Here is a 17,820-nt window from a genome sequence, read left to right on the forward strand (position 1 = left end):
AGCTGACTAACGAATCGCCAGAAAGTGTCTACATGTTCTTGCCCATTTATTCTGTTCAAAGAATTGAGATGCCAAGTAGGAGTCACCAAACTACAAACAATAGCATGAACTCCAGAAGGTTTCCGTTTTTCCTCCGCAGCTAAATGCCTGATTACACTAATTTGAACGAATCATGAAATTTATGTATTTTGTCGAGATTTCTTGTTGCTCTTAGCTTTTTAAAGCAAATGTCGGACCAATGTTGAGGTCTAAAGATCACGAACTATGCTCGATGTGTATTATATTTGTCAGGATTACGGTAACTAAATTGGAGGGCGAAGTTTATATAATCCGACTGGAAAATGGTAAAGGCGGTGTAGGGTTAGGGCCAATACTAATGATCGTTCGCTTTGGGAGAAATACAATAACCATTGTCAAATTACACGAGTGGGTGTATACTCCACAAAAATGCAAGAGAGCAGTTGAGAGATAATAAAAAAAAGAAAAAATTTAGCAACACCTCCAACAGGTACACTTCAATTTCGTCCCTTTGAACGTGTAAATAGGCGTTGACTCGCGAGGCGTCTGTATTCATTCGGTTAGAGTTTCGAGCACGAAGACTGTCTTCCGCCACCTATCTCTTTTGTGGGGCTGACTAACAGAAAAAGAAAAAGCGAAAAGCTGCGCAGTGAAAAATGTATTGAAAGGCCGAATAAAAATTTTCCGCGTTCTGACTGATGATGCGCATATTAGAAGAAAATATCTTTCAAGTGGACATGTCTCCGAAGGAAAACACACCCAACCGTGAGGTCACGGAAAGGAATGAATCATCGACAAGTTAAGTACCCTTCTAAACCACAAATATCTTCTTACCAAGTTTAAAGACTTCCTTGTAATCTTTCAAATATCTCACGATGTTGATAGATGTGCAAAATGAAGGAAGTTTTCGTAATACAAACGATTTTTACAAATCATTCTGAAAATTTCACTGTTAATTTTAACAATCCACAGTGACAATGACTGAGAAACATTAAGAGCTATTAAGGATTAGACACATTCCTGTAGAGAATTAATCTACCTCCAAAATGGGATAGAGAAACAAATTTCGAATAATGTGTCTCTTTTTGCAAGCTTTGTGGCATATTTTCTCGTACTGAGATTAGTGTAGGAGGATCTAAGAGTGATACAACAATGTAGGATAACCTCTCACTACAGTTTTAACAACGTATCATACTTGGTGCAGTATGTTGTTGCTTCTTAGTGAAGTCCATGCGACTCCTTCGAAATGAAGAATTCACCAGATGCTGCTTGCAAGGACTCTGAAGACCAAGCTTAACTCTTGGGGGAGTATGGGGTTCAACGATGTCCCAAACATGAGGATTTGGAACGGCAATAGCCAGCAAATTTGCTGCATCAAGATGACCTGTCCACAGGGAAGACGAATTTAACAACATTCCAAAAGGTCACGATGGCAATGTAAATGCAGTTAAAAGATATGAACAAACAAAGGGATAAAAAATCGAAATATCAGAGGTCAACCTTAATTACGTAATCAATGCTTTATGCGTCGCGGAACCCTTTTTTGTTATTTCCAAAGTAAATTGTCTAATCGACTAGCCTTGGAATAACACCTAATCGTGTTAGAAATATAAATTTTTCTTTCCTACGATCCGTGGTGAGGAATAAAACAAACCACTCTACTAGTTTTATTAAATTCCGGACGCGGAAAAAGCGCTTTGTTGAACGTACGTTTTTAACTACATAGCGATATAATCTGCACCCCACGTTTCAAAACATGAAATCTGGAACCACACACGACCAGGGACTTACCACTATTTATTGCAAAGTCCATGGGGTAGATTCCGTCGTTTGTACAAAGACTCTTATCTGCACCTAATAATTCCGAAAAAAGAGTGCTATTCGCGTCAACAAGTAAAACATTTCGCACATGCCAGAAAAGGTTAGGGAGAGAGTTGCTTAGGGTTAGGTTTACATTGTCAGCGACTTAAGCGTAATTTAGAACGAGTTCCAAAAAAAAAACCACTGTTATCTTTGTCGTAATTTAGACACTCAATTTCATAAATTTGACGAATGTGAATGTATTGAAACCTTCCCGATGCCGGGAAATCGACAAAACTTACAAAAAAAGCTGTGAGGTTTTGGTTGACGTGCACCAGTCGGAAAACTATACCCATACCTAGAGATATCAGGTGTTGCACGAGGTTACAATTCCCGGAGGATGCAGCAATAGTCAGAGGAGTATTACCAACCCAGTTTTGAGAATTTATGTCGCACCCTGGAAAGTAAAATTGACACAGATGATAACTATTGAGTTATTTGGTAAGGCCAATGATGTAGGAGAAGGGTCTCTTTTTCAAATATACCAGCATAGTCAATCAGCTCTATCGTAACTTGGTATTAGCAACCCCCCAGCTGTATCAAGAAAACCAGGATAAAGAATTCAAATTTAATAAAACGTTACGTAGTAAAACCACAATTTATTTACAAAAGCATTCAGGAAATGTCTGTCCAAAAATTTTAAGTTTTTCTTTAAACTGTTTTGAGAAGTGAGGGTTAAGACGAGGAAGCCTAAAACTGTCATAATTTGATATTGGTTATTTCCTAGCATTTTTCCTTTTTTTTTTATTTTGAATTGAAACCTATCAAGATTTTTCCTCTGAAAGTCTACTATCCAAAATAACCCTGGCCCCAAGGATGGGATGGAGAAAAATAATGCAATTTATACCTTGAGATCAGTGTATTGCTTTCTTCATCTGGAATTTACCTGCTTCAAACAAGGAGGTTATAACTCCAAGACAGTTTGAGACCTTCTGTGTGCCACAAAAAAAGCTAGCGAGATGAAGGGCACTATCCTTGCATGAAGTATTTGAATTTATATCAGCTCCTATAAAAATGCAAGTCTTTTTCAATTTATTCTTAGATAAAATGTAAAGGTTATTCAATTTTATCATATAAAAAGGATAAAGTGCAGTGTCAGCTCCTGCTCCTATTTCACCAAAAGGGATTGCCTTTCACTTTAAACCTATTCTTCAAAGATACTTGAAGGGTTTCTGGTAACTCCTGATTCAAGGAACATTCAGATAAAGTATAAAAGGTTTGATATTGATCAAAGACTATGAGAAATAAAGTTTTCCATTCTTTTACTTAAGGCACTAATATCTTTAAAAAAATTTAATTAAAAAAAGGGATAAACTCCTCACCTTTATTCAACATGTATAAAATAAGGCAATTGTCCCCACTCAAACAGGCACACTAGCAATACATAAGATACAGATCTGGTAAGTTTTTTTCATTGAATTACTATTTCAAGTATTTTTCCAAGCACATAGTTAAATTATTTTTTGTTACATGTATCTATTAAAAAGTACTATCACTAATAAAATATCAATTGCATCAGGTTGGAACAAGCTTTATTTTACAAACGTTTTTCCCCAGGCAGTAAACTCATATCTTCAGATTTTTGTCTCAAACAAATTTCCTTCATGACTTTTTTTGTAATTCTACCTGGGTACATTTTAAACAGTTTCTAAAGATAGGATTCTTAGTTTCCATATTTTTAAAGATAAGCTCTAAACATAAGCATTATAGATAGTTTTCTTAATAATAAGTCAAAATCCTTGATTAATCAACAGTAAAAATTGCACATATACAGTAATTATACAAAAGAGTGGATAACTATAAAAGTTTCAAGACAGAAGTTTGAGAAGACTTAAACAAATAAGGTACTGTCAAGTTTCTTGCCATTTCTGTGGCAACCACTTTTGACATTACACAATCTAACTTTGTACATTGTCTTTTAAAAGATAATGCCTTACGTTTTTGTACTATTAAAATTATTCTCAGTAGCATTTAGTTTCAACTGTTTTGAACCCAACATCCTAAGCTGCAATCTTTTCTGAACACATTGTTCAGTTTTGGACAACTCACCAAAAACAAAGTTAGGCCAGACTCTGATTTAGGGTGTTTCCTGTTCACATCAATCTTGTGCTTTTCTATGAGTGATATAATATCTGTAGTAACTCCAGGCTTTTGCGTGTTCTATGACAGAAAAATGGCAATAATTTCTTAATCAGCAACATGTCTCAATGAAAAATAATTGAAGTCCTAGTAAACCATTTAAAAACAATTTCAATCTTTTCACAAGGTATTTTTTCAACAACTTATAATTTTCTTCACTGCAAACATGCAAATATGTGATCATAAATATGATGGTGTAAATGGCTAATACAATTGGGCATCCAAACCTTGATCATTTGAAATAATCTTGTGATAAGAATTACTTCCTCAGTAGCCTTGAGCTCCTCACCTAAAATTATAATTAGAGATAATTTCTTTTGTTCATTGGCTACAAAAAAAAATTCACATTTGTATAGTTTACAAAAAGTTAAAGCCAGATTCCATCCTAAGGCATGCAACCACTGCCAGGTGATAACAGGTTTTAATAAGTGATGGTCCATCTGGTAACCAATCCAAACAGGCTTCCTCCCCCTTAGCCAGGTAAACTATACAATCTTACCATGCTTAAACACTTAACTGTGTCTCTAACTGACAATTAAATATTTCCCAAATATTTTGAAGGAGGACTTTTGTGAACTGTAACACAAAGTCATGTTGTGCAAAGAGAGAATAATTACATGTATGTCCGTCACCATAATATACAGCATTTTCCTTAAAATGGTAACAGAATTGATTTACAACTGGTAACAGGCTTCTGTTGCACAATGTGCAAGTTTGTATATGTATCAAAAAAATGTTGTGATATGAAAAGAAAGTTGCTGAAGTTTCAGTTTATGAATAATACTAAAACATGGTCAAAAAGTTGCCTTCACGTGAAATATTAGGCTGAATCAGCAACTTCCTTCAGCACCCACTTACGTGTCTTTTGCAGTACTTTGAAGAAAATGTACATTATTGTAACAATGAACAAGATCAGCTTCCATTTTGTTGTTGCCATAACAGCTACCTCACTGATGAATTTCTCTCCAAACACATGAACTCTGTTGATAGCTTGAACCAGACAATGGATACCAAGTCGGAAAAAAGTGTTCAAGTTGTGAACAGGGCTCAGTTGAAGCATAATCAAAGCCAAGTGTCCACCTTAAGGGGAAATATAAACCACTTTCCAATAGTTCTATGAGAAGATTGGAAAGGGAAAGAAAAAAGGTTCTTACTAGGAACATGAGTGATCTACAACAAAGGAAACATTTTTGTTAAAACAGGAGAACCTGGGAAAATAATAGAGAGAAAAGAGAGAAAAAACTTCACAGGTTCTTGAACACTAAAAAACAGTGAAATTGACAATTTAAGAACACATTTTTCCTTCCAATTCCTGTGTTATGAGCCCTTGGCCTTTGTTTTAGATTCCTTGAGCTAGGAGAAAATTCTTAGAAGAAGTAAAATTTCCCATTTTACTAAATGTTCATTAAAAGTAAATTTTTTTGTTTTTTAAGTAATAAGTAAATTATACAAAATTGATTTGTTAGACTGAATTCATTATATGCTAACGAGTTTTTCACTAAATGCTGATGAGAAGAATAATTAAGAACACATGTGAACATTAATTCAATCAACCAATGCTGCAAAGGGTAATGATTCTTAATGGGTGGTGGTAAAAAGTCACAAAAATCAGCTAAAAAGGCAAGTATATTCAAAAGCACTATACATGTGCGTGTACATCCATGACCTTTTGGCTCAACAGAATGTTCTTGGTTCTTTTGTGGTGACAGAACCACTTTTTTTGAACAGTCTAGTACATTCTAACATGTGTTTAACATTCTTGTGACTGGTTTGAGAGATTCAAGTGCTCACAACTGTTCTTGATGGTTCTTCTCATTATCATTTGGTAACAAACTCATAAGCAAGTAACTAACGAATTATACCAGTTCACTCTATTAAGTGAATTAAAAAATTAATTTGTATTTGTGATTTTAGCAGTTTCCATCTCTGTTCTATCTATATATCTATTTCTGTGTCTTTCATTCCCTCTTTTGTATTGTAAACTTCATTTATAGAATATTGTTGTTTATTGTAAGCAATGTTGTGTGAATAATCCATTGTATGTAATGTATTGTTACCAGGTTAGAAACTGTGTATTATAAACCTTTGTTAATAAGATATTGTAAAAAAAAAAAAAAATAGGTTAAAAAAAGAGAAAGGAAAAAATAGCAAAATTTCCTGCTTTCAAAATCATTCTCTCTCACTTTTTATTTTTTTTCTTAATAGAAAAAAAACTTAGAAGGATAAGAGTTCAAAATTAAAAATCCTAATGTTGGAAAGATTCCGAGCTAAGCTCGAAAAAATAAATTAATTTATGAGACAACTGAAGAAAGCTTGGAAGTCCAAGGAGATTAAGTTGGCAGTCATGTAGCACAGAATTGCTGTACTCGTGACATATTCCTACTCTTATTTAACTCCTAATTTGTGCAGGTACTTTCTGTTTATTAGCTCCTTGAAACAAACAGTAATTACACAGAACCCCTTCAAATGTTTCTTCTGTTCGCCAAATAAAACGCAATAAGAAAATTGCTAATTTTTCGAGTTTTTCTGTTGTCAAAAATTCGGAAAACTAAAAGCTATCTTTCTTGCATTTATAAAACACAAAAGCTGAACGAGAACTTTTAATTTGTAAGGTTTGCTCTTAATTAAAACCAACGCTTTCCTCAAACGGCAGTAATTCATCTTTGCAACATGTAATCACGTTGCAAAGAAAGATATTAAAAGCAATACTTGCTGACTCTTTTTCGAGTATCAAATTCACAAGCTTATTTTATGCCTTACCTTAAGATGGATTAAATAACTGTGAATTTCTTTCAAACTCCATGCAGAGTGAAAGGAAAAAGCGACGGGCTCGCACAAAATGAACATAGTCAACCTTGAAAATTGCTACACATTGTTGATAAACACAACTTTCCCGCCACAGACGCGGGTCACTACAACCTCGTTTCCAAGAGTTCGATGAATTCGGAGAGAGACTGGGAAGAGAGAAATTTCAAAGATGGCGGACAGATTGAGACGATTGACTTATTATAACAGTGTTGTTAAGGCGTAGATTTACCTTTAATTTTCGATATGGACTCGCAAGATTAACTTTCAAGTCTCTCATGGTATTGATCCCCAGATAAAATGGAGACAGAACAAGAGAAAGGCCCAGTGAGTATAGTTCGTGTTTTATGTCAAAACCTGAAGCTATGTTAAAGTAAGCACGAGTGATGAATCCATGCACGTGCTTTGCTAAACCTGGTTTTCATATGTTAAGAAAAACCCAGACGGTCAGCGATATCACCGTTTCACAACCGTCCCATGATTTGCCGAAATATTGAGAGATCGACACACTACTTTCCCACATAATTTCGCACGACATTTTTATTTGTGACTCGGCGGCATTGAAGCCAAACGACTAAAGGAATGGATTAGACTAGTAGTTCTCAATTTTCCCGATTTGTCGCTGACCAGCTCAGACAGTCGGCGATTCCAACGATTTCATTTGTGGGAATAATCAGAGACAGTTGGGGAACACTGAAATAGAAAAACCTGACACATGAAAACCAGGCCCTAGATTATCACCAAACAAGATCTTATTTATGTAAGATCTTATTTATTATGATATCTTATTGCAATCATGGTAATCCCGATATTGGACAGAATGGCTTATTGTTAGATAGCTATCCTCGATGGCTGTATGTTCTGTGCATGTATAGCTGTGCATATGGACCAAGGCATGTTAGTTTACACAAACAGGACTTATGACACTAGAATGACAACAAATACTCACTTGATTCAGATGATGACTCCCTCTCAGGGTGTTGAAATGTCAGTCACCACTACCCACAACCATCCTGTTAATGCTTTGGATAAACTCATGGAACATTAATCAGCACACTCATTTATTTCAATCACTTCTGTTCCATATAAAGCAAAAGGTCAACTGAAGTAAATCACAAAATGCTAACTGATCCACTGTACTTACAAACCTGAAGTAATATTGAAAAGGGAAACAATGTAAAATGAATTTACTTACCAACATTCATGGTTCTAGTTGTCATGAGGATATCCAAACGTGCGAGATCACTAACTCAACTATGACCACAGTAAAGAGTTTGCTAACTCAACTGTGGTCACAGAAAAGAGTTTCAAAGCTGACAGTTTGTGCATTAGCTTTGATGAAGGACTAAAACTCAAAACATCAGCTTTGAAACTCTTAAAGGTGGCCAATTTACATATCAACTCAGTTGATACTACTGAATTACCCTGTTGTACTTCCCTACTGATGTAGCACCACAGTTTCTTTTGAAACTTAGCCCCCTTTAATCATTCACCAATCAAGGTACATATACTATAGTATGATAAAGACTATTGACATCATTGTAACACATCCTTCTCAGAACCACTCTCACCTGAACAATCAGACTACATGACTAGCTACACATTCAAATGTTATTCCTGTGATTAAACCTAAATTGAACTAAGGTGGGTGTTGGTAAGCTGATATTAACTTAAAAGCTTCATGTTTTAGCCTGAAGAAAGGCAGCAATGGAAACTTGAAAAGGACTCAGAATTACGTATTGAAATCCCTGAGGGAAAAGGAAAAGCACAACTTGTGGTAAGAAATGCAACTGTTCATGTATATAAAAAGTAAAAACTGTCATGCGATTTGCATACTGTGTGCCTACACGAGTACTCAGTGTGTCAAAAGTTAGATAGTAAAAGTCAAATTTCTGGCACTGGAGATGAGATAGCCTGGCCTCTAAAAATCAAAACAGGGTATAATTCTGAAAAAAAGTAAGTGAACTAGCATTGGCAGGAATTCTCAGTGGGGTAAGCAGTGAAGGGATTGAAGAGAGAGTATTGTTTTGACAGCTACTCTGATAAAGTTGTGGTGGCAGGCCTGTGCACATACAAGACTAAAATCCAAGTTATAAACAACATTTGAGCTTTCATCTGAATTGGTAGAGTTCTTTTTTTTTTTTTTTTAACAAATACCCTTCACAAATGAGAAATTAAAAAATGGTAGCTTAGGAGACATTGTTTAGATTTGAAGAAAGAGTCTGCCTGAAGGAGATTTCTCTGCTTAAAGGAACCTGATAACATAATTCTCTTCCTCAATTTTTAACCCTTTAATTCCCATGAGTGACCAAGTCATAATTTTTTGTTACAATATCAAGCAGACAAGTGATAAGAATAAAGAAAAATATAGATTAGGAGATTATAAGTTGATCCAATACCAAATTCTCCAAATTAACATCATAAAAACTGTATGGCAGACAGTAAGGAGAATTAATAATGAGATCTTGGGATTTAAAGGGTTAATTGGTTTCTCATTTCATCATGTTTTGTTAGTTGAAGTCACTTTTACTTTTGAGCAAAGGAGTAACAAAAACAATCAATGCAAAATTTACAGATGTTTTTCAATTAGTTACAACAGTAAAAATATAGATGTTCTTACCATCACCTAAATAATTGATATGCAAAATTAACCCAGCCTTAAACTTCCACAAGTGATTAATATATAATATCCCCACGTTATCCTGCAAACAGGTAATGAAAATATTCAAACTTATCAGGTAGAAGTTGTTGTTTTGATCTAACACCAAGTTCTCATAACTAATAATATTATTCTCAAAGAGATGTGTGACAGCTAGAGGAGAGAATTAACAATCAGATCTGGGAAGGGGTTGAATTATTATCTCTCTGCTTCGGTTTTTGTCAGTATCTTTAAATATCCCATGATCTTGGTGCTAGGAGCTAGTCAGCTGCTGGTATATTCACTAAGCCTTTACCAGATAAAGGCATGTTGAAAAATAGAACCCCAAAAGTATGCAGGAAGGTGTAGCTCCACTTTTTATTCATTGAATGTATACAAGACAGTTTTCTTTTCCTTTACTCATTGTAGCTGCTACAAGGTCAAGGTGAGGTGTTTGGAACTGAACTGGTGAGAAACAAGAAGTTCACTTTCAAAGCTGGATCAAATGTTGCAATTTTTACTTGGCATGGTTGCACTGTAGAAATATCCTTTCCTATTTGAACTGATCTTTGATCTAGGCTCCAAATTCGATGAAGCCAGTTGGTGACTCACATATAAGATGATAAAGGGTCATCAGAGAGAAGTTATATGCAAAACTCTTATAATTGTAAGTCTCGTAAACTGAGCATGAAAATTGCATAAACAGATTCAATCTTATACTCTCATGCTGAAACTGTAAATGTTTTGTTCTAACTTATTTAAGGTTTGTCATTTAAACTGTTGATTTTGATGTTGCAAACTGCCGCTTCAGTTAAGTACTCATAAAATTAATTGTCCCTCTAAATAGAATTTACTCCTTTTTCCCTTTTCCCTTACTGTGAACAATTTCGAACAGAATGTACATGTATTAGGGCACATCTCAGCTGCTTCATTTTTTTCACAATTCTGGGAGAAGCATGCTGCCATACCTCCAGTAGGTGATGCTTGGGGCATCTCACTCTTTGCCAGCAAATCAAATTGAGAGCTCTTTAGGTGACACCAGAGAAAGAGAGGGGAAGGAGCATTGCACAGTGTGATTTTAAGTACTCTTCCATTGATCGCACAGTTTGTCTTTGAAAACGCATGCATCATAGCTGAATACATAGCTGACAATCTGAGGCTTAATACTTGGGAAAGCTACATGAAAGAGGCAATTTTAATGAAAGAAAGCAACAGAGTATTCATATTATAGTATGAAAATGTTTCTCTCATATTAGACCATAATTCCCAAATTAGAAAAATAGGGGTATTTGCATTCAGTACATTCAATTATTTGCACAGTTAGGTTTCATAACATTTCTAACTGTGTTTTCCATAACCACATTCAAATCTCTGGTCCTGTTGATGCATATGTCTCTAAAGAGACACCAATGGTAATGTACTTGAATCTTCACATGGGACTGGAACAGATGAGACAGAAGGCTGAAGCTGTTGATGAACCAGAGACTGGTCCAAGGGTGAGTCCTCTTTACCCAATTAGCCTTTGACCCTAAAGAGTGACTTAAGAAATTATGTTTTGCATCGTGATATACAAAATTTCAAAAATATATAACAGGCAAGCCCTGGATGTTAGTAAGGAAAGCTCATGCATTATAACTGAAAAAAAGTATAGAAAGTTGTGAAAGATGTGATTAACCATTTAACATTCAGAAATGATCAACAAGTAACTTCTCCCTGTAATACCCTTGCATTAACCAGCAAGCAAGTAATGAGAATACTCAAATTTATCAGGTAGAAGTTGTTATCTTGATGTAACACCAAATTCTTGTGACTAATTTACAAGGAATTGTGTAGCAGCTAGAGGGGAGAATTAACAATCAGATCCTGGGAGTTAAAGGGGTTCAATAGACAAATGGATAAAACTGTATTATAATATTATTCTTAATAATTGATACCCAGGTGATGGTTGCTGGCCCAGTTGATGTTGGGAAGTCAACACTGTGTAAACTTTTGTCGAATTACGCTGTTAGATTGGGAAGAAGACCAGTATTTGTTGATCTGGATGTGGGTCAGGTACGAAGTACAGTACTTGACTTAATTAAAATTTTTAAAGAAAGATATGCATTGTTATTAATCAGTCAGAGTACATGTACTTTCACAAACTCAAGACACATGTAGTTTTGAAGAGTTTTTGTGTCAGTGGAATTTCAGTTGGTTATCTGGAAAAGTATGATACTGAACACTAACTCTTTAATTCCTATGAGTGACCAAGATATACTTTCTCCTCACAATATCAACACATATCAATCATGCAAGTGATGAGAATAAACAAAAATATCAATTTGGGGAGTTTAGTTGCTCCAATACCAAATTCTTCAAACCAACTTCAGCAGAATTGTATCGCAGAGGGTAAGGAGAATTATTAATAACATCTTGGGACTGGAAGGGTGAAGGACAATCTTGTAATTTGCCTGGGAATGGAATGTTATGTATATTTTAGTCAAAGCAACTTTTTTTTAATATGGTATGTTGTTGTACATAAATCTCTGCAAACTCAAGAGAGTTATTTCCAAGCAAGTACTACTTAACATGACTTTTTAATAAAATTGCGTTCTTCAAGTATTATTTCAAAGATCCCTGCAATTTTTTTTCCATGTAGGGTTATATTGGCATCCCAGGCACAATGGGTAAGTACAGTGAGACTATTTTGTATACCCTTTCCCATTTTATTTAGATTCTTGACTGCGTATTGAAATTTTATGGACAGTGAACATATGTGTAGCAGACCAGATAACCTCCAAAAGTGAAAAGGTTAATCTTGAGTCTTTGGTGTCATGATTGTTGAGCAGGAATTGAGGCTTGATTTTTCTCCCAAGTTATTTGATCCAAGATTTTTGAGACATGATTTCTGAAAATAATTTGATGAATCAAATGAACATACATAATTTACTTTCTTTTGAATAGGTGCTCTTTTAATTGAGAGACCTGCTGACATTGAAGAAGGTGAAGTATTCCTTTTTAAATCAACCCTTTTACCCTCAACCCTTTAACTCCCAGAAGTGATTAAAATGTAACTTCTCCCTATAATTTCCACATTATTTTTAGCAAACGGTTAATGAGAATACTCAAACTTATCAGGTAGAAGTTGTCATCTTGATCTTTCACCAAATTCTCGCAACTAATTGACAAGGAATTGTGCAGCAGCATCTAATTTCTACGTACAATATGACCCCTGAATCATGTGTTAAGGTTATGAGAAAAAAGGAGATGATCACCAACTCAAAAAACCTTCTGATTGTTAAACAAATTCTCCCTGTAAGTAACTGTACTTTTGCAAGGAAATGTATAGAGAACAGTATGGAGAATATGCATACTGATGTTAGGATGGACAGGGTTAACATTATTAATTGTAATTTTTAGATTGTTTCAGTCAAGACTTACTATAATTGTTATCATGATAAATTTGTGACATTATGCAGCCAAGTTTAGAGCAAATACTTGTTTTCTGGGAATTTCAGGATTTCCACTTCAAGCACCACTAGTTTATCACTATGGTCACGTGTCACCAGCTCCCAGTGAAAAGCTTTACAACAAGATATCCAGCAAAATAGCTGAAGTCACAAAAGAGAGGTTTGAAAAGAACAAGAAGGGTAGGTGTGCTTCATAAAATGTACAACTTACAGTGTACATTTAGTTAACCAGTAGGTAAATAAGCCAGTTACTCCAGTGCAGATACTGTACATGAACATGCACAATAAATGCTGACGTCTAATCCTTTGGTTTTTGCTGGTGCTTTAATTTCTGTTTATTAGCTTCTTGAAACAAATTTTCATTGCAAAGAACCCCTTCTAGTGTTTCTTCAGTGAGCCAAATAAAACGCAAGAAGACAATTGCTACTTTTTTCCAGTTTTCTTGTTGTCAAAATTTGGAATACTAAAATGATAAGAAGCTCATTTTCTTGCATTTATTATAAAACACAACAGCTGAACAAGAAGTTTGAATTAATAAGCTTTGCTTTTAGTTTAAAGAGATGGTTTCAAACAGCCATAATCCAACAAGGTCGTCAATATATGGCAACGTGATTACACCAAAGAAAGATACAAAAAGCAACATTTACTCACAATTGCATGAGTATTAAATACCCAAGCTTACTTTCAATGAGAACCAGGCCTCCCTGAAGTAGATGGTTTGATGTTTCCAATGCATTCAAGGGTACTGTGCATTATTGTGCAGTTACTGATTTGATCTTGAAATTTGACTGAATTGTATACAGGACTTGCACAACTTGTTACAATAACCGATCAAAAGGGGTTTGTCTCGTTGCAGCTCGAGTCAGTGGATGTATTATCAACACCTGTGGCTGGGTGACTGGAACTGGTTATAGAATTCTGGTTCATGCTGCTGAAGCATTTGAAGGTTAACAGTCAGTCTGTTTTCTATAGCATTGTCTTAAGAACAATTTTCAATTGAGGTTCAAAAGTAATCAGGGACTGATTTGGTTTAACTTAACTTCATTCTGTATTTAGTCCAGAGAATTTGCCCCATCCTGGCCTCCTGAGCATTTGGCTGCAAATGTAGATTAAAAACAATCACAACTTGATCACTTGAAAAATATAGAAAGTTGTGATGTGATTAACCATTTTACACTCAGAAGTGATTAACTAGTAACTTCTCCCCATAATATCCGTACATTATCCAGTAAGCAGGTAATGAGAATATTCAAACTGATCAGTAAGAAGTTGTTATCTTGATCTAACACCAAATTCTTGCAACTAATTTACAAGGGATTGTGTAGCAGCTAGAGGGGAGAATTAACAATCAGATCTTGGGAGTTAAAGGGTTAAAAGGGATGAATTTCTTGGGTTGGAATTGGTATTGGTATTGGAGCTTCTTTTCACTCTGAGTTCTTGTTGGCTAATGATAATGTAATCATTGTTCTGATTGGTTCCTGTAATTTCTTTGGTTTTAGTTCTCCAACACTCATTGAAAACTGCTCTTGTGTGTTAATCCTTGAACAGGTTCTTATGATAGGTTTTCAGTGGTTGTCATTTTGCTTATATTTGAATTTTTTCACTTTTAGTGAATGTCATTGTTGTTCTTGACCAAGAGAGACTTTACAATGATCTAAAGAAGCAGTTTGGCAGCAAGGTTCAGATTGTGCATCTACCAAAATCTGGCGGGGTAAGTGACCTGTCTAATCTTTATAGAAATTGTTTAAATTATGACCCCAATAATTCTTTTAAAAATATGGTGCATTTTACCTGTGAGTTGAAGTAAAACTGAGTAAAACCTTGTATCTCTAACTTGTAGGTGGTGGTAAGAAGTCCAGAGACTCGTAGAGAGACAAGAGATAACAGAGTGAGAGACTACTTTTATGGAATTAACTCCAGTTTTTATCCACATATTTTTGAGGTCAAATTTGCAGACATAAAGATCTATAAGATTGGGGGTAAGTAAATTTTAATTTTGAATTTCCTTACTTATCACACAATAAGGTCACAAGAATAAAGAAAATGATCAACAACTGAAAGGAGCTCTTGATTGTTAGACAAATTCTCCATGTAAGTACTGTAGGAAATGTATAAAGAGCAGTAAGGAGAATCAGCATACTGATATTGGCCAGTGTTGAGGGTTGAAAATATATTTTTTGTCCTTTTTAGTTTGTCTGCTAACCAGTTTCATTTGCTTTCATTTCTGAAACATTTCAGCTCCTGCTGTTCCTGATTCATGTCTGCCACTTGGAATGGCTCCAGATCAGAATGAAACCAAACTGGTCCCAGTTCAACCAGGTACAACTATTACAGATCATAAGGTTTACAGTTACATAATTTAAATTTGTCATTGTAAAAGGATTAAAGTACGTTACAGTAGAAACAGTTTTAACAAAAATGTGTTATAAATTGAAATGAAATAAAGATTGTGGAAATTGCAGAGAGCAACTACCGTGATAGGTACCAAACTGGAAATGATTGAGGCACCTTGTCCACTTGAGATGGCTTTGTTTTTCCTGTAACTTTTTGCTGTCATGTGCTTAATCCACTATACTTGTACAGTTAAGTTCACAGGATGTTAGGTTTGTCCCTTTTTCTATAATTTAGGGACTACAAATTTATGAAAATACTCTCCAACTGTTCAAATAACTGTGCAATAAATGTGTGATATTTTTGTTAGATATGTTTAGTATTTGTACTCTTCTTAGGGTTGTCTTATAATGAAACATGTTCATCCCTACTTAAACCACTTTCTCCCAAATCTTCAATTCCTTTGTTAAGAAAACCAGCAAGGAGCAAACTTGCAATAGGGTTCATGCCCATTCCATCATGATCTGGAATGGGCGTGAGGTTGAAGTGAGTACCTAAACATTTATTGTAATGTAGTTGTCTAAACTGGAGGAAAGGAGCACTGACTGATAACAAATGATATGAATTCTTCCAACCCATATTTTTACAGGACGTGATTTGAAGCACTGTGTGTTGGCATTGAGTGCTGCTGAATCACTAGAAGAAGACTTAGTTACAACAAACACAATAGGATTTGTTGTGGTGTAAGTACAAAATTATATACCTGGATTGCTTTTCACTAGAATTTGAACAATCCCACCCAGTGAATTTAGTGTCTGTTTAATATTGCACAGTTTAGTTTTAAACAATAGACCTTAGTACAAGCACTTACAGAATAAGAAAGAATTTTGTTTTGTTTACATTCCCAGAGCCTTTTTCTGTTGTTTCATATTTTATGCTTCATTGATCCACTATATATACAGTTCCTAATTCAATCAACACTATCTTTTCCGCTTTACAGTAATGATGTTGATTTAGATCGTCAAATGATGGTGGTGCTGTCTCCAGCGCCAAGGCCACTACCAAGAAAGTTCTTCCTGCTCAGCGATGTCAAGTTTATGGACTTCAAATAATTTGAAGAAGCATGACATGTGTTAGTGTTTCATGCAATTCTCATTGACATCATTTATGTTGCTTCCAAGTCCTATTTCAGCAATTTCATTTGCTCATGCAACAGCATATGGCCTGCAAGTACTTAAAACTCACCAGTCTGTTGAATTGGAATAGGATTATCCATGCCAGTCTTGTTTGAGATCTTTCTTTCCATTTGGAACACAATGATGTTTTTATTGAGTGCTGACATTTTCTCCAATTATGACAACCCTTAACCCTTTAACTCCCATGAGTGACCAAGACAGAATTTCTCCTTACAATATCAATACAATATCAAGCAGAAAAGTGATGAGAATAAAGAAAAATATAAATTAAGGGAATATAAGATGATCCAATACCAAATTCTCCAAACAAACATCATAAGAACTGTATGGCAGATGTTAGGAGAATTACTAACATGATCATGGGAGTTAGAGGATTAAGGGAGGATTTATCATGAAGGGTGCATTGACATAGATAAACCACAGCATCAAGAGTTCGCACCAGTCACACATAAAAATAGACAAAACATATTTCCTTTTTTAATAGAGCTCAAACTTTTTCACCTCAGTTTCTTAATCTACTTCCTCACACAGCTTGTTTATTAAAGATTGTTGATCCTTACGGTGCGCAGAATGGATGTCACATAAACAAAGTAGTTAAGCTTCATCAGAGAGTTCACAGCAGCTCACTGGTTGAACACTGGATGTGTGGAATCTTAAGGTGTGAGGTTCAATTCCCATGCATGTGACAAGATGATCTTTCTGTAAAACTTTATGTAAGCTTTTAGGATCTGCATCTTTTTTAGTATTTTCTTTTTTAACCCAAGAACTGAACACTTTTCTTTATTAAATTTACCTTGTATTACATTATATTACAATAGATTTTAATGTAAATTGCAAATGGCAAACATTAAACCATTACAACACTTTTTATTGATATTTATCTTAAAAGTATTTACAAAATTGTTTTAAAATATTACCTTCTCTTCCTCATTCTATTCACTCCTTGTCACAACTTTAATACACAGTTTAACCCACATGATAAGAGAGCTGAGAAAATTTTCTACATTGGGGTAGGGGATAACTGTTCAGTTTTGCTGCCTTTCAACTCCCAAGATATAGAATCAGTAATTCTCCCTGCAGACTACTATACATTTTCTTGGAAATTACTGAGGAGAATTTGGTGTTACATCCAGAAAATATTCCCTGCCTACTAAGCTTCTCTATTCTCATAACCTATTTGCAAGGTAACACTTTGGAATCAGAGGAAGAAGTTGCATGTTTATCAATTCTAGAATCTGATAGTCAATTACCTTATCACAAGCCAAGGCTGTGACACCTTTAGTCAAGGTTCTCGCCTCTTGGGACAAGACGCTTGTCTAGCAAGGGGTGCCAACTTGATTTTGAGAGGTACTGTAGAAACCATGTCTTGGAGTTACTCAGTATG

General features: G+C 35.0%; 2 protein-coding genes across 3 annotated transcripts; one reads left to right on the forward strand and one right to left on the reverse strand.

Annotated features, from left to right (window-relative positions):
• Positions 1–493: 493 nt before the first annotated feature.
• On the reverse strand, positions 494–6,893 carry LOC131773017 (death-associated protein kinase 1). Of its 2 annotated transcripts, none has more exons than XM_066173313.1 (9): positions 6,778–6,893; positions 4,876–5,097; positions 4,245–4,306; positions 3,928–4,038; positions 3,201–3,252; positions 2,765–2,884; positions 2,177–2,275; positions 1,810–1,872; positions 494–1,402 (listed from the first exon to the last, which is right to left on the reverse strand). In XM_066173313.1, the coding sequence occupies exons 2-9, from the start codon at positions 5,075–5,077 to the stop codon at positions 1,197–1,199; spliced, it is 915 nt and encodes a 304-aa protein (XP_066029410.1). In that variant the 5' UTR covers positions 5,078–5,097; positions 6,778–6,893; the 3' UTR covers positions 494–1,196. The 2 variants fall into 2 exon arrangements, with proteins under 2 accessions (XP_066029410.1, XP_058944968.1); XM_059088985.2 differs by having other exon boundaries at positions 4,876–5,131; positions 6,778–6,878.
• A 95-nt stretch (positions 6,894–6,988) lies between these two features.
• On the forward strand, positions 6,989–17,774 carry LOC131772996 (protein CLP1 homolog). Its single transcript, XM_059088962.2, has 14 exons — positions 6,989–7,149; positions 8,513–8,599; positions 9,890–10,001; positions 10,826–10,956; positions 11,399–11,512; positions 12,099–12,126; positions 12,404–12,442; positions 12,958–13,089; positions 13,766–13,855; positions 14,520–14,620; positions 14,750–14,888; positions 15,148–15,228; positions 15,890–15,983; positions 16,241–17,774. Exons 1-14 carry the CDS (start codon positions 7,123–7,125, stop codon positions 16,350–16,352), a joined length of 1,287 nt encoding a protein of 428 aa, XP_058944945.1. The 5' UTR covers positions 6,989–7,122; the 3' UTR covers positions 16,353–17,774.
• Positions 17,775–17,820: the final 46 nt, after the last annotated feature.

This window comes from Pocillopora verrucosa, chromosome 10 (genome assembly GCF_036669915.1).
Source record: "Pocillopora verrucosa isolate sample1 chromosome 10, ASM3666991v2, whole genome shotgun sequence".
NCBI lineage: Eukaryota > Metazoa > Cnidaria > Anthozoa > Scleractinia > Pocilloporidae > Pocillopora > Pocillopora verrucosa.